The sequence below is a fragment of the Theropithecus gelada genome, chromosome 16 (assembly GCF_003255815.1).
Source record: "Theropithecus gelada isolate Dixy chromosome 16, Tgel_1.0, whole genome shotgun sequence".
Taxonomy (NCBI): Eukaryota; Metazoa; Chordata; class Mammalia; order Primates; family Cercopithecidae; genus Theropithecus; species Theropithecus gelada.
The window spans coordinates 64068119-64093461 of NC_037684.1; the positions used below are offsets into that span (position 1 = coordinate 64068119).

A 25343-nucleotide genomic window follows, 5' to 3' on the forward strand; every position below is an offset into this window, starting at 1 on the left:
AAGCCAACCCTTAGTCCTGTCCCAGTACCCTAATCCAGTTCTTCCTCCCATCTCCTCCCCACAATCAGGAGTGGCAGGCAGTTATCCCAGTCAGGGCTCATTATGAATGTCACTTGAACAGGACTCAGAAACACTCCAGGCAGCTGCTGCGTTGGGTTGGGGTGGACGTGCAATATGAAACCCATTTTCCATCTTGCTCATAAACCACTCCGCTTTTCAACTCTAAAAGGGAACCCCCAATCCCTTCACTGCAGCCTCCCTGGCAACTCTGAGCCCCACTCTCAGTCATTGTCCCAGCTCTAACTCTCCTAAACCCACCTCTCTCTTTTTCTGCCCTGTTTTCCCCAGGATCTTGATGACTGTATGATCCGCCAGACCAACACGCAATTTCAGTATAGTTATGAGTACCTGGGTAACTCGGGCCGGCTTGTCATCACCCCCCTGACGGACAGGTCTGCTGTGTGGGATGAATGAGGTGGCTGGGGTGGGGGCAGCAGAAGCTGAGAAGCTTCCGGGAGTCTGACTCCGGTTCTGTCCTCAATTCTCAGGTGTTACATGACACTGACCACGGCATTGCACCTGCACCGAGGGGGCTCCCCAAAAGGCCCCGCAGGCACGGGCAAGACCGAGACCGTCAAAGACCTGGGCAAGGCCCTGGGCATATATGTCATTGTGGTCAACTGCTCTGAGGGCCTGGACTACAAGTCCATGGGCCGAATGTACTCAGGTCTGGCTCAGGTCAGTATCCTGCCACCCTGTGCCAGAAGCCCCTTAAATACCTTTTCGTTCCAGAAAATAAACTGAAACCCAAATCTGGTTCAGTGCTTTGTAGCTTCATGACATTGCATCATGGGTAATTCTTTTTTTTTTTTTTTTTTTTTTGAGTGTAGTGGTGTGATCTCGGCTCACTGCAACCTTCGCCTCCCGGGTTCAAGCAATTCTCCTGCCTCAGCCTCCTGAGTAGCTGAGATTACAGGCAAATGCCACCAAACCTGGCTAATTTTTGTATTTTTAGTGGAGATGGGGTTTCACCATGTTGGCCAGGCTGGTCTCAGACTCCTGACCTCAGGTGATCCACCTGTCTCAACCTCCCAAAGTGCTGGGATTACAGGCGTGAGCCACCGCGCCCAGCCACAACTAGGAAAGTCCCTTCCCCTTCCTGAGCTTCACGTAGCTTATTTGCAAAAATCAGAAGATTATAAAGGATTAAAGAAAATAATGCGTGTTAACTGGAGCAGAATAGACAGTGCATACAAGTTCCCTACCCTAGTCTCTTTCCAACCCACACCTTTTCTAGCATCACCCCAGACTGGCCCCATGTGATGGAAAGTTCTGGCCAGAAGCTACAACAGGGTACTCTGGTGCCCTTCTCCCTGCACTCTATTCTGGAGGCCACCTCACCTCGTGAAACATTTTAAGGAAGGGTGTGTGAATCATGCTTTCTAGCCTTTGGGGCACCTCTCTTGCTCCCAGTGACTCTGCCTTGCACCCCGCAGACCGGAGCCTGGGGTTGCTTTGATGAGTTTAACCGCATCAACATCGAGGTGCTGTCAGTGGTGGCCCAGCAGATCCTGTCCATCCTATCTGCCCTGGCTGCCGGCCTCACCCGTTTCCATTTTGACGGCTTTGAAATAAATCTGGTGTGGTCCTGTGGGATCTTCATTACCATGAATCCTGGTAGGTGGCAGGGAGTGGATGGGGTTTCTGGGGTGGGAAGGACTGAGTATTCAGGGGAAATAACTGCATCCTCCTCTTCCCCCTTCCATGCGAACGTATATAGCTAAATGAAGTCTGGTTAAAAATAGCAAAGGGGAGAGAAGGATAAACACACAACTTTCTGGGAGAAAGGGAAGCAATCTTACTGTTTTCCCCAAAGGGATTAATAACCTTTTTTTTTTTTTTTTTTTTTTTTTTTTTTGAGACGGAGTCTCGCTCTTTCACCCAGGCTGGAGCTGGAGTGCAGTGGCACGATCTCAGCTCACTGCAAGCTCTGCCTCCCGGGTTCACACCATTCTCCTGCCTCAGCCTCCTGGGTAGCTGGGACTGCAGGTGCCTGCTACCGTGCCCGGCTAATTTTTTGTGTATTTTTTTTTAAGTAGAGATGGGGTTTCACTGTGTTAGCCAGGATGGTTTTGATCTCCTGACCTCGTGATCCGCCCACCTCGGTCTCCCAAAGTGCTGGGATTACAGGCGTGAGCCACCGCGTCCGGCCAGACCTCATCTTTTAAGATACTTAGTTATCTTCTCCCATTAGGCTAGCTCCCAGAGTTCTGGTCTCTCTGCCATCTCTTTTGCAGCAGGCCCTAGGGTACCTCATTACTGTTCCCTAGGAACAACTCTGGGGGAAGGGCCTAGGACAGCACAGGGATAGGAAAGGGTTTAGGAACTGAACGAATAAGAGGAAAAGCTGTGATTTCTATTAGGACTGATGTGAGCTATACACAGAATCTGGAGAGATGGGAAATTGACAGCTCTGTGATTTGAGTTTGAAACAGGGCCACGCAGAAAGTAAGGAAAGGACCACAGAGAAGAGAGAAGACCAAAGCGGACTAGGAAGGGCTGGGGCTGAGATGAGAACGGATGTGATCTTGCAGTTAGGGAGAAAGTTAGGGATGGAGTTAAGGTGGGAGAAAATGAGATTGATTGGAAAGTGGGTTTGGAGAAGCAAATCAAGATGAGGAAATATATGATTCTAAGTAAGTGGCATTGTTTTCCAGGCTATGCTGGCCGCACAGAGCTTCCTGAAAATCTTAAATCCATGTTCCGCCCAATTGCCATGGTGGTGCCTGACTCCACCCTCATTGCAGAAATCATTCTCTTTGGAGAGGGCTTTGGCAACTGCAAGGTACTCCAATAACCCCTTTTCTCCAGTGATTTTAATTCCGTTTCATAATTATTCCCTGGACAGAGGAGCTCCCCAAGGGCCTCACTATCAGCTTATCCTCTAAGGAACTTAGACTATTGTCCGTAGGATGTAGGGGGAGAAAACTTTAGGGGAGGGAAGTTTCTCCTCTGTGATACCACTAATTAACAATGGCGTGATTCACACGATTTCATCAGGAGAGTCCGTAGAGTACCTCCTAGCTGCTTCATGTCCTGGGACCTGGCTTCCTGTCTCTGACTGTCCCGAGATGAAGCAGAGGGATTTGTGGGGAGATGGACTGTTTCCTCCTCTGTTTTGGTTCCCCAGATTCTGGCCAAGAAGGTGTACACACTCTACTCATTGGCTGTGCAGCAGCTCTCCAGACAGGACCACTATGACTTTGGCCTGCGTGCCCTCACCTCCCTTCTGCGCTATGCTGGCAAGAAGCGCCGCCTACAGCCGGATCTGACTGATGAAGAGGTAGAGCAAGGACACAGCCTTTGGACCTGACTTCCACTGTCACTGGCCCTATGTCACCTCCCTCAAGTCTTTTTTTTTTTTTTTTTGAGGCAGAGTCTCGCTCAGTCGCCCAGGCCAGAGTGCAGTGGCCGGATCTCGGCTCACTGCAAGCTCCGCCTCCTGGATTTACGCCATTCTCCTGCCTCAGCCTCCTGAGTAGCTGGGACTACAGGCGCCCGCCACCTCGCCCGGCTAGTTTTTTGTATTTTTTAGTAGAGACGGGGTTTCACTGTGTTAGCCAGGATGGTCTCGATCTCCTGACCTCGTGATCCGCCCATCTCAGCCTCCCAAAGTGCTGGGATTACAGGCTTGAGCCACCGCGCCTGGCCCCCTCAAGTCTTTCAGACCCTTTCTTTCCCCAGATGGGGATTCCCACTTTCCCACCTGGTCCCATCCCCGTGTTGCCCGCTGCTTTGCTAATGGCTAACTGGTGTATCCATTGTTCTTGGCACCTGCCCCGAAGCCCTGTGGAGGTGAAGGGCCTAGGCCCTGGCTCCTCAAGCCTGAGTCTCTGTCTTTTCCCATTCAGGTTCTGCTGCTCTCAATGAGAGACATGAACATCGCCAAGCTCACTTCAGTTGATGCACCCCTGTTCAATGCCATCGTGCAAGATCTGTTTCCCAACATTGAGCTGCCTGTCATTGACTATGGCAAGGTATTTGTTCCTTAATACTCTCCCTGACCGGGTGCTGTGGCTCGTGCTTGTAATTCCAGCACTTTGGGAGGCTGAGGTGGGCAGATTGCTTGAGTCCAGGAGTTTGAGACCAGCCTGGGCAACATGGTGAAACCCCGTATCTACAAAATATACAAAAATTAGCCAGGCATGGTGGTGCGCATGCTTGTACTCCCAGCTAGTCGGGAGGCTGAGGTAGGAGGATTGCTTGAGCCCAGGAGGTTGAGGCTATAATGAGCTGAGACTGTGCCTCTGCACTCCAGCCTGAGTGACAGAGCAAGACCCTGTCTCAAAAAAACAAAACAGAAACGAAAAAAAAGTGCACTCTCCCTGACCACATATGTGAATAGGCATCTGGGAACAGAAAACTTGGCTTCCAGGCCTTGTTCTGCCATCTGCTAGCTATGACTCTGAGCAAGTCAGCTGACCTCTCTTTGGACTTCCTTATCTATAAAGCAATAGACTATTCAAACATTCTGCTCTCTGACCACGACTCCCTCTCCCGCTGACCTGCTCAAATGTACCTGCTCAAGTGCATCCACGCAACAACGCTCTGACTTCATCGAAACCTCTAGTCCGTTGCCTTTGCACTTTCTCTGTGCCCATCAGTCCTCCATGCCTCTACTTCTCACCTCAGCAGGGAGTTTTGAGGAGAGGTTGCTAGAAGCCACTTGGTATCAGAGAGCAGCGGAACGGAAGAAGGAGTTTTAGAAAGCATAAGAACTTTCTTATCTGGCAGTGTGGTAGTCTAGATACCCTGAATGATCCTTTCAATAGAAACTACTAAAATGATGGATAAAAATATAATAATCACATCCTTTTTAATGCATTGCTAAGCTGGCAAGAAAGAAAGAATTCCAGGAGTTAAGGAGGGTGGAGAGTAAAAGCAGGAACCCTGGGAGACAGGTGAGTACCAAAGCTGGCCTTCTCCCTGAAAACTGTTGTTGATCTCAAGGCAGTGGGAATAGGAGATGAAACAGCTCAAGTCTGAAGATAGAACAGAAAATGCAGTGCTGCGTAAACCCCAGTCCACAAGGGGCAACACCCCCAGTAGATGGAAAAAAGAGAAGCCTGCGATTTAGAAGGGTATATATAGGAAAGAAACTTGCTTGTTTTGATCTCTGATGATGGAAGAAAAAGACCAAATTTCCTTTGAGATTTCCTAACCACACATCAGCTCTCACATGGTTTCCAGTCATCGTTTCTCCTACTGTGTAATCAGAGAAGAAATCTCAAGCTTAGATTTTAATATTAAGTAGTTCTAGGTTGTTAGTGCCCCCAGGTGACAGGAAGAAGCAAAAGCAAATTATTTCTGGAGGAATGAAATTTCAACTCACACTTCAAAGAATTGCCACAGGTAAAAGTCCAAGAAAATGAGCAACTCATGGTCAAAAATCACAAAACACACAAGGAAACAAGAAACCGTGAATGGGAGCCAGAACAACAACAGACAGTGGAATCAGATCCATGAAAACTTACTTCAGATATTGAAACTGATAGGGGCAAGGTGTGGTACTTCACGCCTGTCATGTCAACACTTTGGAGGCTGAGACAAGAGGACCACTTTAGGCCAGGAGTTCAAGACCAGCCTGGGCAACATAGCAAGACCTTCATCTCTTAAAAAAAAAAAAAAAAAAAATGCCAGGCATGGTGGTGTGCTCCTTAGTCGCAATTACTCCTTTCTCCAAAAGCTACGAGAAAATGTGCTCTACTTAAATACAGGAGCCGTGAAAGGGATGACAGGAAACAAAAGATTCGGTGCAAGGGGAGGCTACAGTAATCCTTGGGGTGTTGGTGAATGGAGGTCATGGGATGACGGTGGTGCACTGGGCAAAGAGAGAAGCCAATCCAGATTGGAGCAAACCTGAAGGCTTTTGGAGGACTTTTTAAATTTTATTTATTTATTTATTTTTTTGAGGTGGAGTTTCAATCTTGTTGCTCAGGCTGGAGTGCAACGGCACAATCTCGGCTCACCGCAACCTCCGCGCTCCAGGTTCAAGCGATTCTCCTGCCTCAGGAGTAGCTGGGATTACAGGCATGCGCCACCACACCTGGCTAATTTTGTATTTTTGGTAGAGACGGGGTTTTTCCATGTTGGTCAGGCTGGTCTCAAACTCCCGACCTCAGGTGATATGCCTGCCTCAGCCTCCCAAAGTGCTGGGATTACAGGCATGAGCCACTGCACCAGGCCAGGAGGACTTTTTAAAGAAGAAATTGATACCCGATGTGAAAATTGTTTGAAAGATTTAGTCAACTGGTAGAGTTTGGAATTGAGTTAGAGATAAGCACATTAAAAACTAAGCAAATATGGGAGCAAAAAAAAAAAAAAAGAAAAAACACACCTAAGCAAACAGACCAGACATGGTGGCTCACACGTGTGATCCTAGCACTTTGGGAGGCGTAGGCGGGTGGATCACTTGAGGTCAGGAGTTTGAGATGAGCCTGGGCAACATGGTGAAACCCCATCTCTACAAAAAATACAAAAATGAGCCAGGTATAATGGCTCGTGCCTGTAGTCTCAGCTACTTGGAGGGGGCTGAGGCAGGAGGATTGTTTGAGCCCAGGAGTTGGAGGCAGCAGTGGTTGAGATCATGCCACTGCACTCCAGCCTGGGTGACAGAGTGAGACCTGTGTCCAAAAAAAAAAAAAAAAAAACCTAAGCAAACAAAAATCACAGAAATTATTAGATCCTAGGGAAAACAAAAAAGTTGCCCAAGAAAGGAAAAGTAATCATACATTGTTTTACTGATACTTCATAGTGTTTACAAGAGACCCACCTAAAGTTTAATGACAAAGGGCTGAAAGTCAAAGAACAGAAAAAGATGTTTTTTCTATTATATGATTAGCATTAGTAAATAATTAGCATTAGTAAATACTAACCAAAGAAAGCTAGGGTAGCAATATGGGACAACAGATTTTGAGCTAAAAAGCACTGCTAGAAATAGAGGGCCATTTCATAATAATAAAGGATTCAACTCATCAGAAAGGTATAACAATTCTAAATTTTGGTGCACCTAATAATACAGCCTCAAAATAAGTAGAGCTAATTTTGCACAATTACAAGGAGAAATGGACAAATCTATCATAGTGGAAAGCTTGATATCTCTTCATTGATAAATCAAACAGACTAAAAATCAGGATATAGAAGATTTGAAGAACACAATCAACAATCATTATTTAATAGATATCTATACAAACTGGTCTCAATAATTGGAGAATCAGCCAGGCATAGTGGCTCATGTCTGTAGTCCCAGGACTTTGGGAGGCCAAGGTGGGAGGATTACCTGAGGTCACGACTTTGAGGCTGCAGTGAGCCGTGACTGTACCGCTGCACTCCAGCCTGGCTGACAGAGTGAGAACTCAATAAAATAAAATAAAATAAAATAAAATAATTGAAGCATAACCATATTTTTCAAGCACACATAGAAAATTGTTGGACCATGTAGGAAAAGGAAAATTGATGACTATGTAAAGGCCATAAATTTGCCTCAAAAATGTCAAAGGAAGATATTCATACCACATTTTCTGATCACAATGATAACTCTACAGGCAGAGTAGACTTTATGGCAAGAAGCAATAGTAAAGGTAAAGGGTGACATTTCATAATGATAAAAAGATCAATGCACAGAAAGTTATAACAGTTCTAAATCTGTATGCACTAAATAATATAGCTACAAAATCCATAAAAGAAAATGGACAGAACCGTAGGAGAAACACATAAATCCACAGCCCTGGTGGGAGATCTTGACTTCTTTCAGAAACTGATGATAATGCAAACAGACCAAAAAATCCATAAAGAGGTGCATTTGAATGCTTTTAACAGACAGCGACAAAATAGAATTTGTAAAAGCCCAAATGTTTGGAAATTTGGCAATACAATTCTAAATAACTAATGGATCAAAGAAGAAATTAGAGGATTTTTTTTTTTTTTTTTTTTGAGATGGAGTTTTGCTCTGTTGCCCAGGCTGGAGTGCAGTGGCAAGATATCGGCTCACCGCAACCTCTGCCTCCCAGGTTCAAGCGATTCTCGTGCCTCAGCCTCCTGAGTAGCTGGGACTAGAGGCGCCTGCCACCACGCCTGGCTAATTTTTTGTATTTTTAGTAGAGACGGGGTTTTGTCATGTTGGCCAGGCTGGTCTCGAACTCCTGACCTCAGGTGATCTGCCCGCCTCAGCCTCCCAAAGTGTTGGGATTACAGTCCTGAGCCACTGCACCTGGCTGAGAATATTTTTTAACTGAATAAATAGAAAATGTGACATTAAACTTCTTTAGGACACTAAACACATGTGCACACAGAAAACATACTAATAAAACTTCTCAGATAGTGGAAGGAAGTGAAATTGGTGAGGCCTGTTAGTACAAGTAATGATCTTGCATCTATTTGAAATTATTTGGCTACATGAGCTGTGTGTTTTAAAATGGCACACTATTCTGGGGCCGATCTGCTAGGTCATGGTTCTTCAAGCATTACTTTTTTTTTTTTTCCCCCGAGATGGAGTCTTGCTCTGTCGCCCAGGCTGGAGTGCAGTGGCACAGTCTCGGCTCACTGCAAGCTCCACCTCGCGGGTTCACGCCATTCTCCTGCCTCAGCCTCCCAAGTAGCTGGGACTACGGGCACCCACCACCATGCCTGGCTAATTTTTTGTATTTTTTAGTAGAGACGGGGTTTCAACGTGTTAGCCAGGATGGTCTTGATCTCCTGACCTCGTGATCCGCCCGCCTCGACCTCCCAAAGTGCTGGGATTACGGGTGTGAGCCACCACGCCCAGCCCAAGCATTACTTTTTAACGTAGGTAATAATGTCTTTAACATTAATTGGGCTCTTCCACCAAACTGTGAGCTCTGCAATAGGACGAAATCTATTTTGTCCCAAGCCGTATCCCTGGCAACCGGCAAGCACAGTGCTTGGCATACATTGTAGAGGCTTAATAAATATTTGCTGAATCATAAAAAGGGTGTAGAGCTACATGTAAGACATTGTGCCAATGAGGAAACTGAGGCGTGGAGAAGTAACTTACCCAGGATCACATAGCTGAGAGCTGGGGAACCAGCCTGGCCGACTCCAGAGCCCAGTCTTTCAACTCTGCAATGGGCCAGCTTCCCAGTGAGTGAACAGAGCCAGAGTGCAGAGGGCCCTGGGGCCATTTTTAACAGTTTTGAACAGATTCTCTCTGGCATTGGGGAGATTTTGAAAGCCCTTTAAAGGCCTCATCCATTTTCTTCTGCTTGTTGTGTTTTCCCTTCCCTCAGCTGCGGGAGACCGTTGAGCAGGAGATTCGAGACATGGGCCTGCAAAGCACGCCGTTCACCCTCACCAAGGTTTTCCAGTTGTATGAAACCAAGAACTCCCGCCACTCCACCATGATTGTGGGCTGCACGGGCAGTGGCAAGACGGCCTCATGGCGCATCCTGCAGGCCTCCCTGTCCTCTCTGTGCCGCGCTGGAGACCCTAACTTCAACATTGTTAGAGTACGGGGCTGGGACAGTGGAGTCAGTGGCAGAGACTTGAGTAGTAAAAAGACAGTGGAGGGTGGGGGCCAGGGAGAACCTTGCAAGGCCAGGAGGGCTGTACTGGGTCCACGGAGGCCTGGAGCGATGAGAGAAGGGGCAAATGCACGTACCTAAGAGGGGTCTGGAAATAAAGGGGGGTTTTTGTCTATCAGCAGCTAAAACCCCTTCTGGTGTCATTTTCAGGAGTTCCCTTTGAACCCCAAGGCATTGTCTCTAGGGGAACTGTACGGGGAATATGACCTCAGCAGCAATGAATGGACAGATGGCATCTTGTCCAGTGTCATGCGGACAGCATGTGCAGGTATCCAAAGGATCGTGGGGTGTGGAGAGCAGACTCCTGAGTCTCCTAAGGAGGCAGGAAGTCTGGGGAGAGGAAGTTCCAAGTTGGTGGAGAAATGCCTGGAGAATGCTGAAGTACAAGGATGCGTAGGCTTGCATCTCCGAGGAGTGTGAGCGGAGGGCGCAAGGTGAGTGGCTCCCTGGTTTCCTCATCACCCACCATCTACTCAGATGAGAAACCTGATGAGAAGTGGATCCTGTTCGACGGCCCCGTGGACACGCTGTGGATCGAGAGCATGAACTCCGTCATGGATGATAACAAGGTGTTGACCCTCATCAACGGCGAGCGCATCGCGATGCCCGAGCAGGTCAGGGATGTGGCTGACTCCCGAGGGCTTGCAGAGGCAGGCACCGGAGGGCATGGGCCGGGGCTGGGGAGGACAGCCAGGAATCTCAGAGCAGGGCAGGTTCTGCGGGAGAGAGCTGAAGGGAGGATGCCTGGATTCAGGGAAACCTGCAGCTGAAGAAAAAATGCTTTGCCTACTATGGCTGTTGAGAACAATGATAAGAAAAACACTCTGTGTCGTAAGCACTGTGTAGGCTCGGGCGGCCCTCCTCAGCTCGTTCCCATGGACGCATGAGGCAGGACCCTCATTTGTGCACCCAGGGGTATGAATTCATGGACTGGCAAGCACACCCTTTTCCACCCACTCCAACAATGCGAGCAAGAGAGTGAGTTTTCATAAGGACAACCTTGAATAAGCTCTAGTTTCTTTTAAAGCAAACTGGACTGGGCCTGGTGGCTCATGCCTGTAATCCAAGCACTTTGGGAGGGAGGTCAAGGTGGGCAGATCACTTGAGGTCAGGAGTTTAAGACCGGCCTGGCCAACAGGGTGAAACCCCGTCTCTACTAAAAAATATAAAAGTTAGCTGGGTGTGGTGTTGTGTACCTTTAGTCCCAGGTACTCTGGAGACTGAGGTGGGAGGATTGCTTGAACCTGAGAGGCAGAGGTTGCAGTGAGCCAAGACCATGCCACTGCACTCCAGCTTGGGTGACAGAGCAAGACTCTGTCTCAAAAAAAAAAAAAAAAAAAAAAAAAAAAAGCAAATCGTTTGTGAACTTGTAGCATCCGAGTTCTGGGTGTTTTATTATTCCTGAAGGTGGGGGATGCAGAGAGAGATGAAGTTCTGACAAGCGTATATTCTTAGGTGTCTCTTCTGTTCGAAGTGGAGAACCTGGCAGTGGCCTCTCCAGCCACCGTATCCCGCTGCGGGATGGTCTACACTGACTATGCTGACCTGGGCTGGAAACCCTATGTTCAGTCGTGGCTGGAGAAGAGGCCAAAGGTATGAAGGGAACTAAGGAGAGGGAAAGTAACCAGGGTGGCTCCAGGACACAAGGGTGAATGAAGACTCCCTTCTTATTCAACTCCAGGCTGAGGTGGAGCCCCTTCAACGCATGTTCGAAAAGTTCATCAACAAGATGCTGGCCTTTAAGAAGGACAACTGCAAGGAGCTGGTGCCCCTGCCCGAGTACAGTGGTATCATCTCCCTCTGCAAGCTGTACTCGGCCCTGGCCACGCCAGAGAATGGGGTACGGGGAGGACACAGACCACGGGCAGGGGTAGGGAGGGCTCACAGTCTCACCAGGACAACTTCTGGGAAACGGTGTGTCTGAGACAGGTTGAACTCCAGGCTTGAGTGGAGCAGAGACTCCAAGGGGAGGCCTCAATGACCATGGAGGCAGTGAAGGGTGTGTGTGTGCATGTGTGTGTGCACATCTGTGTGTGTGCACATGTGTGTCGAGCTGAAAGGTCCGACTAGGGGTTCTGAGTTGAATATGTACACAATGGGGTCTCGCTATAATTTCCCACCCATGCTTTGGGAGCTGAAAATAGCTCATTCTGCTCCTGACTTCTCCAGCCCTTCAAAATATAAATATAAGTTTTGGCGTAGATGAGGCCCTGGGACACCATTTCTCCTTGAAGACGCTTTCAGACTATTCTGATGAGAGGACTTTGTAAACATTTCAGATTAATTGATATTTAAGAAAAATTGTGCTCAGTTTAGAAGGACCAAAATTTGATATCTTCTGTTGAGCTTTAATCACTGCCTATAAATGGTTTGTAATGTTTTTAAAGATGTTGCCAGGTAATTAAACTATTAATACGTCATCAACAACAATTAAGATCTATAGGAACATATGTCATTCCTCGTACAGTTAATGTAAATTGAAAATATGTAGATGGGGCCGGGTACAGTGGTTCATGTCTGTAATCTCAGCACTTTGGGAGGCCGAGGTGGGTGGATCATGGAAGGTCAGGAATTCGAGACCAGCCTGGCCCACATGGTGAAACCCTATCTCTACTAAAAATACAAACTTAACCGGGTGTGGTGGCACACACCTGTAGTCCCAGCTACTTGGGAGGCTGAGGCAGGACAATCGCTTGAACCCAGGAGGCGGAGGCTGCAGTGAGCCAAGATTGCACCACTGCACTCCAGCCTGGGCGAGGCAGAGCAAGACTCCATCTCAAAAAAACAAAAACAAAACCAAAAAACTGTAGATGGACTTGCCAGGTACCGTGTGGGCAGAGGGCAGTTACGAGTATCAATGGCACACAGGTGCCAAGAAGGACGGGCTGGGTAGGGGAGGCTTCCTGAGTGAGCAGAGGGCAAGAGTGGCCTCTGCAGAAGTGCAGACACACAGGGGTCAGGCCTGGCGGGGCGGGCCTAGCTAGTGGTCTGTAGCCGGATATGGTGGGTGGTGTTTGTGTGCAGATGCTCTTCAGTGTGGCAGAGACCCTGAGGAGAGGGCTGGACCATGAGGATGGTGAGATGTGTTGTATGCTGAGAGGAGCCGGAAGCATAGAGTAAGGATTCTGGACTGAAAATGGCAGACAACTGATTCTTTTTTTTTTTTTTTTTGAGACGGAGTCTCGCTCTGTCACCCAGGCTAGAGTGCAGTGGCGCGATCTCGGCTCACTGCAAGCTCTGCCTCCCGGGTTCACGCCATTCTCCTGCCTTGGCCTCCCAAGTAGCTGGGACTACAGGCACCTGCCACCACGCTCGGCTAATTTTTTGTATGTTTAGTAGAGGCGGGGTTTCACCGTGTTAGCCAGGATGGTCTCGATCTCCTGACCTTGTGATCCGCCCGCCTCGGCCTCCCAAAGTGCTGGGATTACAGGCGTGAGTCACCGCGCCCGGCCAGGATTACTCTCTAAGTCCAAGATCAGTATCCTGGATTGGAGGGCACCAAGTGTAGCACGTTATCTGTGGTCCCAGGTGTCTTACGTCACAACCCATCCTCAAGCGCCCTCTGCCCACGGGCCTGTGTCTGCTTTGCATAGTAGGCCAGGGATGGTTTGAAGGATGCCAGGTTTGAAGGATGCCAGGTTGGTCATGGTCTCCGAGAGGCCCGACAGAGTTGGGATGGCCCCATGTGCTCCATGCGCCCAATCAGAAGAAAGACACCTGTCACGTGCCCCCTGGGCAGGGGGTTGAGAGCACGGGCTCTAAATATGCTCCTTCCATTATTAAGTTGGTACGTTTTATATTTTATCTTTTTGGAGATAGGGTCTCACTCTGCTGCCCAAGCCGAGTGCTGTGGTGTGATCTCGGCTCACTGCAGCCTCAACTTACTGGGCTCAAACAATTCTCCTGTCTCCCGAGTAGCTGGGACCGCAGGTGTGCACCATCACACCCAGCTAATTTTTGATTATTTCTAGAGACGGGGTCTCACTGTGTTGCCCAGGCTGGTCTCAAACTCCTGGACTCAAGTAATCCTCCTGCCTCAGCCTCCCAAAGTGCTAGGACTACAGGCACGAGCCACCGCACCAGGCCACATTTTATATTTTAATTTTTAATTACACAGATAATTGTTGAATCAAGTTCCCTTTCTGAAAATAATAATTTTTCTTTTTTTTTTTTTTTTTTTGAGACGGAGTCTCGCTCTGTCGCCCAGGCTGGAATGCAGTGGCCAGATCTCATCTCACTGCAAGCTCCGCCTCCCGGGTTTACGCCATTCTCCTGCCTCAGCCTCCCGAGTAGCTGGGATTACTGGCGCCCGCCACCTCGCCCGGCTAGTTTTTTGTATTTTTTAGTAGAGACGGGGTTTCACCGGGTTAGCCAGGATGGTCTCGATCTGCTGACCTCGTGATCCGCCCGTCTCGGCCTCCCAAAGTGCTGGGATTACAGGCTTGAGCCACTGCGCCCGGCCCAATAATTTTTCATATAAAACTAAAGTCCTTTTTGTTCCTCTCTCTCCTCCCAGTCCTGATCTGCTCCTTACTGCACACAAGTAACTACCGTAGTATGTTTGTGTATGTCATTCCAGACCTCTTTTTTAATTTTTTTTTTTTTTTTTTAAAGACAGGGTCTTGCTCTGTTACCAAGGCTGGAATGGCATGATCAGGGCTCACTGCAGCCTCAACATCCTGGGCTCAAGTGATCCTCCCACCTCAGTCTCCTGAGTAGCTGAGGTTACAGATGCACACCATCATGCCTGGCTGTTTTTTTTTTTTTTTTTTTTTTTTGGTTGAGACAAGTTTCACTATGTTGTTCAGGCTGGTCTCGAACTCCTGGCCTCAAGCAATAATCCCACCTCAGCTTCCCAAGGTGCTGGGATTATAGGCATGAGCCACCACCATATCTGGCCTAGGCCTTTTTAAAGGTACGCCTTTACATATAACCCCATGGATATCCATAGAAAATGTTTTTTTTTTCTTTTTTTTTGGAGACGGAGTTTCACTCTTGCTGCCCGGGCTAGAGCGCAGTGGTGCCATTTTGGCTCACTGTAACCTCCACCTCCTGGGTTCAAGCGATTCTCCCACCTCAGCCTCCTGAGTAGCTGGGATTAACAGGGGCCACCACGCCCAGCTAATGTTTGTATCTTTAGTAGAGACGGGGTTTCACCATGTTGGCCAGGCTGGTCTCGAACTCCTGACCTCAGGTGATCCACCCAGCTCTGCTTCCCTAAGTGCTGGGATTACAAGCATGAGCCACTGTACCTGACCGAAAATGTGGTATTTTTTTTTAACTATATCATGCTATATACTGCAACATGTCCGTTAAATTAACAATTATGTTTTCGAGTTCTGTATTACTACATGTAGATTCATTTCATTGCTTTAACTGCTATATACTATTCCATGGTAGAACACTACATGTTATTTTTCCACTGCTCTACTGGTGAACGTTTAGGTCATCTCCAGTGTTTTGCAATCACAAACAAGTCACCATGAATGTTCCTGAATCTGTCTCCTGAGCACCCATTGGTGCTTTTCCAGGGCAGGCCTGTTGTGGCCGGATGATGGCTGCGTCTTTATGAGTTAGCAGTGAGGAAGCTCAGGGCAACTGCTGAGCTGTAAGAAATTTCAGGTTTGTCTCAGTCTTTCAGCAGGTTGTAGATAAACACGCACATTTGGAAAACTGTGCGATTTTCCAAATAGAGCCAGGAAGGGAGGAAGACCCAGCCTTTCCACCCTCCGGTGTCATGAGTCTGCCAGATGGACCCCTGGCCTCTTACAGGCAGGTTATTTCCTCTTCTCATCCTCCATCCAGGTGAACTCAGCTGACGGCGAGAACTGTGTCACCATGGTAGAGATGACATTTGTGTTCAGCATGATCTGGTCTGTGTGTGCCTCTGTGGATGAAGAGGGCCGCAAGAAGATTGACAGCTACCTCCGAGAGATCGAGGGCTCCTTTCCCAATAAGGTTGGGCACACACCCAGCTGTCCTATTCGCCCTGTTTTTCCAGAACCCATTGGCATCCCCGATCTCGGGCTCTGCTTTGCTCTCTCTCTCTCTCTCTCTTTCTTCCACCCGGTGGTCTGGGGCCCGTTCTCTGGGCTGGAGAAGGCTCAAGGAAGGCTTTGGTAACCTGACCTACATGCCCTCCTTAGGACACGGTATATGAGTATTTTGTGGACCCCAAAATGCGGAGTTGGACATCATTTGAGGACAAGCTCCCTAAGAGTTGGCGCTACCCTCCAAAGTGAGAGCTGGGCCTGAGTGTGAGGAGGGCATGGGGCAGCGGTAGCTGGGGGATGTGGCAAGAGAGATGGGGCCTAGAAGCAAAAATGAGCGACAGGAAGGAGAAGGTGGGTCCCAGGGAAGGGCTGCCTCCTGAGGAGAGGAAGCGGGACCTAGAAGACTTGGGATGGGGTCTTTGAGGGGAGTGCATGATCCCCAGGCCCCACAGGAGGGCAGGGTGGTGATGAGACAGTGGTGACGTGGAGGGAAAGGAAGTGGGAGTTGGAAAGGAGTGGGCAGGTGGCCCTTGAGAGCCGGTCCCTGCTCTTCCCTAGCGCCCCCTTCTATAAGATCATGGTGCCCACCGTCGACACTGTGCGCTACAACTACCTGGTGAGCACCTTGGTGGCCAACCAGAATCCCGTTCTGCTGGTGGGTCCCGTGGGGACTGGGAAGACCTCCATCGCCCAGAGCGTTCTGCAGTCCCTGCCCTCCAGCCAGTGGTCGGTGCTCATTGTCAACATGTCCGCACAGGTGTGTCGGGGACCCAGGAGCCAGGCTGCCGGCTCCCCTGGGATCTAAGTGCCTGCTTGACCCTCCTCTCTAAGCCCATATTTCTCTCAGGAGACCCACACATTCATTTGGTACCTTTTCACCAGACCACATCCAATAATGTGCAGAGCATCATTGAAAGCAGGGTTGAGAAGCGAACCAAGGGTGTCTACGTGCCATTTGGGGGCAAAAGCATGATCACCTTTATGGATGACCTAAATATGCCCGCTAAGGACATGTTTGGGTCCCAGCCACCTCTGGAGCTGATCCGCCTCTGGATTGACTATGGCTTTTGGTATGACCGTTCGAAGCAGACCATCAAGTACATTCGAGTAAGCCTCCCGAGAGTCTGTTCTTCAGGCCTCTGCTCCCTTCTGGGATAGGCTCAGTCCCCACCCCACTGGGGCCCCAGGCTATGGTCCTGTCATCCTGGATTCCTTCCCACACAGGAGCGTCCTGTCTCCATGACAGCAGTTCTTGGCTCCTCACTCATGAGCCAGGCGTCCTCCCTCAGTCCTGCCTCCTTTGTGGGATTCTGAGCATACTGTTTCCTTCCTTCCTTCCTTCCTTCCTTCCTTCCTTCCTTCCTTCCTTCCTTCCTTCCTTCCTTCCTCCTTCCTTCCTTCCTCCTTCCTCCTTCCTTCCTTCCTTCCTCCTTCCTTCCATCCTTCCTTCCTCTCTCTCTCTCTTTCTTTCTTTCTTTCTTTCTTTCTTTCTTTCTTTCTCTCTCTCTCTCTCTCTCTCTCTCTCTTTCTTTCTTTCTTTCTTTCTTTCTTTCTTTCTTTCTTTCTTTCTTTCTTTCTTTCTTTCTTTCCTTCCTTCCTTCCTTCCTTCCTTCCTTCTTTCCTTCTTTTTCTTTTCTTCTTTTTTTAGACAGTGTCTTGCTCTGTTGCCAAGGCTGGAGTGACAGGTTAATTTTATGATTTTTAGTGGACACAAGGTCTCCATGTGTTGCCCAGGCTGGTCTTAAACTCCTGGGCTCAAGAGATCCTCCTACCTTGGCCTCCCAAAGTGTTGGCATTACAGGCCTGAGCCACTGCACCTGGCTGCTTCTCTTTAATCAGCGGCCATTGCGGCCTGGCTTCTGGGGTTGTGTGTGTGTATATCTGGCACTCTGGGCCAAAAACTCGGCTAGTGATATATTCACGTGTGTTTGAGAGAGAACACACACACCACGTGTATAGATATGTACAATTTTAAAAGAAGAAAAAGAGAAAGTCTAGAAGACACAAATGTTTTTTTACTTACCTGTATTTTCTCATTTGGGTACATGGATTATAAGGATGAAATACAGACCAATGCATTCCTGGTTCTAAAACAAGTTTCCCATGTCCCTTTCTTCTCTTCCCCTCCCCCTGCTCTGCCGCTCCATGTTCCTCTCTACCCACTGTGTCCCGCTTCCTCTTCCCCTTCGTCCCTCCTCGCACTGTTTTCCTCCCACTCCTTTTCACCCGGCCTGTGTCGCTGCCTCTCTTGCCCGCTCCCCTCCTGCCTCTCTGCCCGCCTTGTCGCCGCTGTCTAGGAAATGTTCCTGATGGCTGCCATGGGCCCCCCTGGGGGTGGACGGACCGTCATCTCCCCAAGGCTACAGAGTCGCTTCAACATTATCAACATGACCTTCCCCACAGTGAGGACCTCATGGGGGCTGCAGGACGAGGGGAGGGTAGGAGGTGAAATGTCTCTGTCCCAGAGAAGCAGGGGCCAGATCCCAGGGGGCTGAGGCACCCCAAGCAGAGCTCCACACAGGAAGCTGGGACGATCCATAGGGCCTGTGCTGGCTCCTGAGCTAGGAGAGCTACGGGATGGAAGCGCACCTTCCTGACTGTGGACAAGGAAGCCTTGTAGTCCTGGTGGGCAGAGAACACAGTGAAGCCCAAGTAGACTAAGGAAGGTAGATCCTACAAAGCCCGCAGCAGTGTCAGGATTAGAGCCAGGCCAGTGAGTCACTCATCTCAGTGCAGAATTTAAGGGGGCACCCAAAGACTCTGCAATCAAGAGAAATAACATGTTCACACTTCCTTTTTTTTTTTTTTTTTTTTTGAGACAGGGTCTCACTCTGTCGCACCCCAGGCTGGAGTGCAGTGGCATGATCTCAGCTCACTGCGGCCTCCACTTCCCAGGTTCAAGTGATTCTCCTGCCTCAGCCTCCAGAGTAGCTGGGACTGCAGGCGCCTGCCACCACGCCCGGCTAATTCTTGTATTTTCAGTAGAGACAGTTTCATCATGTTGCCCAGTCTGGTCTCAAACTCCTAGACTCGAGAGATCCGCCCACCTTAGCCTCCCACCACACTTGGCCTCACATTTTTTTTTCCCTGTCTGGAACATTTTATTGATCCTATGGAGTGGGAAGGAGAACTGGAGAAGTATGTGGGGCCAAGGGATCCCAGGGGAACAGGGAAGGTATGGAGGCTTGGCCACTAGTACTGGTGAATCTGTAGTAATGCAATATTTTTTTAAAATTAAAATTAATGCCAATAATTTATGATGAGCAAAATACCACCATTTTGAATAAATACAAAATCAGTAGAGTGCAGTGCTGAGCCATATTGGAGCCTAAGGGGAAAGGAGAAATCAGTAATCCACATCTGGTCTCTATTTTAAATGTTAGTGTTTGTTCATCGTGAATATTTTGCATTCATTTTTGTTTTTAAATACTGTGTTGGCCAGGCACGGTGGCTCCCAGCTGTAATCCCAGTACTTTGGGAGGCTGAGGCAGGTGGATCACTTGAGCCCAGGAGTTTGATATCAGCCTGAGCAACATGGGGAACCCTGTCTCTACAAAAAAATACAAAAATTAGCCAGGTGTGGTGGTGCACACCTGTAGTCCCAGCTACTTGAGAGGCTGAGGTGGGAGGATTGCTTGAGCCCAGGATGTTGAGGCTGCAGTGAACCATGATCTCACCATTGGACACCAGCTTTGAAAACAGTCTGAGACTCTGTCTCAAAAAAAAAAAAAAGAGTATATATATAGTGTTAAGGCTGGGCACAGTGGCTCACGCCTGTAATCTCAGCACTTTGGGAGGCCAAAGCAGGTGGATCACCTGAGGTCGGGAGTTCGAGATCAGCCTGACCACCATGGAGAAACCCTGTCTCTACTAAAAATACAAAAAATTAGCCAGGCGTGGTGGCAGGTACCTGTAATCCCAGCTACTTGGGAAGCTCAGGCAGAGAATTGCTTGAACCCACGAGGCAGAAGTTGCAGTATATATATGAATAAATAAATAAAAATGTATAAATATATAGTATGTATAATACATGCAACACTATATATACAGTGTTAAAATAGTATTTATCATTTGTCTTATTTCTGAGTTTAGGATTTTTTTTTGACGCCCCCTTAAATTCTGCCATGAGCCAAGCTCTTTATTGGCTTCCTTCCTGGCTAGAAGGCCAGGAGCCCTGGAGAGTGAGCCAGGGCCTATTTCTAGGAGTCCCAGATCATCCGCATATTTGGCACCATGATCAATCAGAAGCTTCAGGACTTTGAGGAAGAGGTGAAGCCCATTGGGAACGTGGTGACAGAGGCCACCCTGGACATGTACAACACCGTGGTACAGCGCTTCCTGCCCACGCCCACCAAGATCCATTACCTCTTCAACCTTCGAGACATCTCCAAGGTGACTCTCGGCCTGACCTTGCCCCTTCTGCTTGGCCCAGCCTCCGCAGAGGCATTCTCTTCTCAGACTAAGCCTTAACGCTCAATAGCATGCGCACCAAAAGTCACCCCCATCCTGAAGTGCCGCGTTCCCTGGCTTTACCTTTAAAACTCCTGGGCCAAGTGCGGTGGCTCACACCTGTAATTCCAGCACTTTGGGAGGCCAATGCAGGCAGATCACCTGAGGTTAGGAGTTCAAGACCAGAGCCTGGCCAACATGGCGAAATCCTGTCTCTATTAAAAATATATATATAAAAAAAAAATTAGCTGGGCGTGGTGGCGTGTGCCTGTAGTCCCAGTTACATGGGAGGCTGAGGCAGGAGAATTGCTTGAGCCTGGGAGGCAGAGGTTGCAGTGAGCTGAGATTGCACCACTGCAGTTCAGCCTTGGAGACAGAGTGAGACTGTCCCAAAAAACCAAAACCAAAACAAAAACAAAAAACTTCCGGAGGGAATCTTTTTGCTCCCTGGTCCCAACAGTCCGTCCTCTTCCCAGGTGTTCCAGGGCATGCTTAGAGCCAACAAGGACTTCCATGATACCAAGTCCAGCATCACACGGCTCTGGATCCATGAATGTTTCAGGTGACATGCATGTGCCCTGACCAGACGCAGGCTTCCTCAACCTTGCTCCCACCCCCACTTTGCTCCCAGCCTGACACTGCCTTCCCCAGGCCATTCTCCTCTTTATTCCCAGATCTCATGCCAGTTCCCTGCCCACAGAGTCTTCTCTGACCGGCTGGTGGATGCGGCAGACACAGAAGCCTTCATGGGCATCATAAACGACAAGCTCGGCTCCTTCTTTGACCTCACGTTTCATCATCTGTGTCCCAGCAAGCGTCCTCCTATCTTTGGTGAGTTGGGAGCTGTGATGACCTTGGGCTTGACACTCTTAGGACATCGGGGCTAGAAGGAGTCAGGACATGGAGTCTGAAATGTGGAGCCCTGCGGCGGGGAGGCAGACCAGGCGTTTGTGCCTCTGATACCCTCTTCCCATGGCCCAGGGGATTTCCTGAAGGAGCCCAAGGTGTATGAAGACCTCACAGATCTGACAGTGCTGAAGACAGTCATGGAGACGGCTCTGAATGAGTATAACCTGTCACCCTCTGTGGTGCCCATGCAGCTGGTGCTCTTCCGAGAGGCTATTGAGCACAGTGAGCGCCTGCCAGTCCCACCCCCTTCCCCATCATCTCAGTGATGGGGTATGTCTAAGGAAATAGGGGTCCCTTCCCAGGTCTCCCAAATCAAGTTCCAGAAGCTGCCTTTCTCCCTGGCCGCAGATGCCCTGGGTGTGGCAGCGTGTGTTTAACAGAGAAGGTGGAGGTTAAAAGTTGAATTGCCTCCTGGGCCTTGGGCACCAACTTCTTCTCATACCTCTTGGTTCCTCTGCTTCAGTTTCAGGGACCGCAATCCCTAGCCTAGGGCCTGGAGGTCCCCTGAGTTTACTCAGCCAACTCATTACCCTCACATCTACCCCACCCCCAGTCACACGGATCGTGCGGGTCATTGGACAGCCTCGGGGCAACATGCTCCTCGTGGGCATCGGGGGCAGTGGACGCCAGAGTCTGGCCCGCCTGGCTTCATCCATCTGCGACTACACCACCTTCCAGATCGAGGTCACCAAACATTATCGGAAGCAGGAGTTCCGAGATGGTACGGCTGGGTTTCTGAAACGGTAGGAATGAAAGATCAGATGCGCACATTCCTGCAGTGATAAGAGAGGAGAGATGGCAGCCAGATGGGCAGATGTGCCCGGCCTGTGTTGAGTGTAGGATGGTGTTGCGTGTATGCTGTGGCGTGGGGAGGGTTCCTAAATCTCAGAAAAGGAATGAAGCCCAGGACGGGGAATTTGCAGTGAGTTCGTCCTCCTTCCCTCCCCCGGCCAGATATCAAGCGTCTGTATCGTCAGGCTGGGGTGGAGCTCAAGACCACGTCCTTCCTTTTTGTGGACACCCAAATAGCTGATGAGTCCTTCCTAGAGGACATCAACAACATCCTCAGCTCAGGCGAGGTGCCCAATCTCTACAAGCCTGATGAATTTGAAGAGGTAGGATTCCTTCCACACCCTCGACCAGGCGCTTCTTCCGCCGGCGTAGCTGACCCCAGAAGGACCACAGCTCCCAGAATGTGCCCCTGGAGCACCCCCACTGCCCACCTCAGCCCTGTAAGGTGGAAGGTCCCCTCCAGGGACCCTGGGTAGAGCTGCTTTAAAACCCATGCTTCAGAGCCAGGCACAGTGGCTGGAGCCTGTAGTCCCAGCTACTCGGGGGTGGGAGGTGCTGAGGTGGGAGGATGGTTTGAGGCCAGGAGTTCAAGTCCAGCCTGGGAAACACTTTGTTAGCCCCGCCTGACCTGCTGCCCCCACTGATTCTGCCATGGAGACACCAGCCCTCTGACCCTGGGTGGCTTCTGTCCAGATCCAGTCGCACATCATAGATCAGGCCCGGGCAGAGCAGGTGCCTGAGTCATCGGACAGCCTCTTCACCTACCTTATCGAACGTGTGCGGAACAACCTGCACATCGTGCTTTGCCTCAGCCCCGTGGGGGATCCCTTCAGGTGACTTCTGTGACATTCTTCTCCCAGCCCCTTTTGTGTGCTCCCTCACCCTGCTGTGGCCTCCTGTGCCTTCTGGAAATTAGTGTCAGGAATAAGAGCAGGCTCCTCTGCCTGCCTCGCCCATCTCCTTTCCGTAGGCTGTGCCCGATTTCAGGAAGCTCCTTTGCTGGACATGGGAGTCATCTGTCCTCTCTTGGTATAACTAGATTTTTTGTTTATTTTGGTGGGTGGCTTTTTGGTTTTGTTTTGTCATTGTAAATCTAATTGTCGTTAAAAACACACACTCACAGTTCGGGCACAGTGGCTCACGCCTGTAATCCCAACACTTTGGGAGGCCGAGGCAGGCAGATCACGAGGTCAGGAGATCGAGACCATCCCAGGTAACACGGTGAAACCCCGTCTCTACTAAAAATACAATTAGCTGGGCATGGTGGTGGGGGCACCTGTGGTCCCAGCTACTCAGGAGGCTGAGGCAGGAGAATCGCTTGAACCCGGGAAGTGGAGGTTACAGTAAGGCAAGATCTCGCCACTACATTCCAGCCTGGAGGACAGAGCGAAACTCTGTTCAAAACACACACACGCGCACACACACACGCGCACACACACACACACACACCAAAATGTATCATCTTAACCGTTTGAGTGCAGTGTTCAGCCGTGTGAAGTATACTCACACTGTTGTGTGACAGCTCCAGAGCTTTCTCATGCTCCCGAGGCCGCACTCCATACCCAGGAAACCACTGCTCCCCATTCCCTCCCCAGCCGCTGTCCCTATGAGTCTGACTTCAGATGCCTCACATAGGTGGAACCATGCAGCATTTGTCTTTCTTTCTTTTTTGGTTTGAGACGAAGTCTCGCTCTGTTGTCCAGGCTGGAGTGCAATGCTGTGATCTTGGCTCACTGCAGCCTCCACCTCCCAGGTTCAAGTGATCCTCGTGCCTTAGCCTCCCAGTAGCTAGGATTATAGGTGCTTGCCACCATGTCCGGCTAATTTTCGTATTTTTAGTAGAGACAGGGTTTCACCATGTTGGTTTGGCTAGTCTCAAACTCCTGACCTCAAGTGATCCACCCGCCTCCACCTCCCAAAGTGCTGGGATTATAGGCGTGAGGCACCGCGCCCAGCTAGCATTGGTCTTTCTGTGACTTGCTTATTTCACTTAGCGTAGTGTCCTCAAGGTTCATCCGTGTTGTAGCATGTGTCAGGATTTCCTTCTTTTTTTTAAGGCTGAATAATATTATCTTGTATGTCTATACCACATTTTCTTGATATGACTAGATTTTAAAGGGCATCAGAAACTAGGAAGAGGGCAGAGAACTTCTGCAGGGAAGCAATTTGGATTACCTTAACAAAAAAAAATGTTTTTGAGACCAAGTCTTGCTAGTCTTGCTCTGTCACCCAGGCTGGAGTACAGTGGTGCCATCTCGGCTCACTGCAACCTCCATCTCCCAGGCTCAAGTGATCCTCCTGCCTCAGCCTCTCCGGTAGCTGGGACTAAAAGCGCATGTCACCATGGCCAGCTAATTTTTGTACTTTTTGTAGAGATGCGGTTTTGCCATTTGCCTAGGATGGTTTTGAACTCCTGGGCTCAAGGGATCCATCCGCCTTGGCCTCCCAAAGTGCTGGGATTACAGGCACAAGCCCCAGTGCTCAGCCTACCATTTTGTTTATAATGTTTGTGAACACAGCCGGGCGCTATGCTGAACTTTTCACGTGTGACACCTCATTGAATCCCCCAGCCACCCTAGTCAGCATGTATTACTATTCCCATTTTAGAGACGAGGAAACTGGCATTCAAAGAGCTTAGATACTTGCTGGAGATCCACACCTCGAAAGTGTAGAACCAGGTTTTTGTGACTCCAGAACCTGTTTCTAAATGTTCTGCTGAACTAGCTCTGAAGGAACAGAATTTGGACAAGGAGATAGAGGAGAAAGGGGACGGGGCATTTTAGGTTCCTAGAAAGTGAGTGGATGCGTGTGGGGAAGCCAGTGCCTGGAGGCTGTGTCTGTGCACGGAATTTACAGCCTCTCCAAACCCCTTCCCAGGAACTGGATCCGCCAGTACCCAGCCTTGGTGAACTGCACAACCATCAACTGGTTCTCAGAGTGGCCCCAAGAGGCCCTGCTTGAGGTGGCTGAGAAGTACCTCGTAGGAGTAGACCTGGGAACTCAGGAGAATGTGAGCCCCTCCTCCCCACCTCTCATCGCACCCCCGGCCTCCCTCCTCCCCGCCTCTCATCGCACCCCCGGCCTCTCTCCCACTTCCATTTCCATCTGCCTTTTCATCCTGTGTCACTGGCCTCAGATCCACAGGAAGGTGGCCCAGATCTTTGTCACTATGCACTGGTCAGTAGCTCAGTATTCCCAGAAGATGCTGTTGGAACTGCGGAGATACAACTACGTCACACCCACCAACTACCTGGAACTCGTGTCTGGATATAAAAAGTATGAAGGAGGGCAGGGGACGTGCAGGGCCAGGGAGCCTCGTGTCTTCTGAGGGCAATGGGTGAAATGAGTTGATGTGCAAGGGCAGAGACGCAAAGGCCGCAGTTCTGCCTAGGAAGTTGGGAAGAGGGAGCTGGGGCTTCCCGTGGGAGGGGCTGTCTCCAGAACCTTCTGGCTATGTTCCCCTCAGCCGCTCTCCACACCCTCTTGGCCCTTATTTTCTGGCATGAAGTTTCTGTGTCTTTTTCTCACCATAATATAACTGGAACATTGCCATAATATACCCAGTCCTTTCCTGTCTGCCTTTAATGTCTTCTAGACTTTC

At 49.6% G+C, this 25343-nt stretch overlaps 1 protein-coding gene across 1 annotated transcript in view; it reads left to right on the forward strand.

Moving 5' to 3' along the window:
* The window catches only part of DNAH2 (dynein axonemal heavy chain 2), a 123379-nt gene that overhangs the window by 63413 nt on the left and 34623 nt on the right, over positions 1–25343 (forward strand). Inside the window, exons 34-58 of the mRNA XM_025362511.1 lie at positions 349–452; positions 549–738; positions 1497–1677; positions 2718–2845; positions 3191–3343; positions 3912–4037; positions 9306–9524; positions 9750–9867; positions 10077–10213; positions 11055–11192; positions 11281–11439; positions 15405–15557; positions 15746–15837; positions 16151–16349; positions 16475–16699; positions 17890–17994; positions 19796–19984; positions 20518–20603; positions 20742–20872; positions 21023–21172; positions 21504–21671; positions 21905–22065; positions 22436–22575; positions 24620–24752; positions 24879–25018. Of these exons, the coding sequence (XP_025218296.1) occupies positions 349–452; positions 549–738; positions 1497–1677; positions 2718–2845; positions 3191–3343; positions 3912–4037; positions 9306–9524; positions 9750–9867; positions 10077–10213; positions 11055–11192; positions 11281–11439; positions 15405–15557; positions 15746–15837; positions 16151–16349; positions 16475–16699; positions 17890–17994; positions 19796–19984; positions 20518–20603; positions 20742–20872; positions 21023–21172; positions 21504–21671; positions 21905–22065; positions 22436–22575; positions 24620–24752; positions 24879–25018 (3725 nt within the window). The remainder of the gene's footprint in view (positions 1–348; positions 453–548; positions 739–1496; positions 1678–2717; positions 2846–3190; positions 3344–3911; positions 4038–9305; positions 9525–9749; positions 9868–10076; positions 10214–11054; positions 11193–11280; positions 11440–15404; positions 15558–15745; positions 15838–16150; positions 16350–16474; positions 16700–17889; positions 17995–19795; positions 19985–20517; positions 20604–20741; positions 20873–21022; positions 21173–21503; positions 21672–21904; positions 22066–22435; positions 22576–24619; positions 24753–24878; positions 25019–25343) is intronic.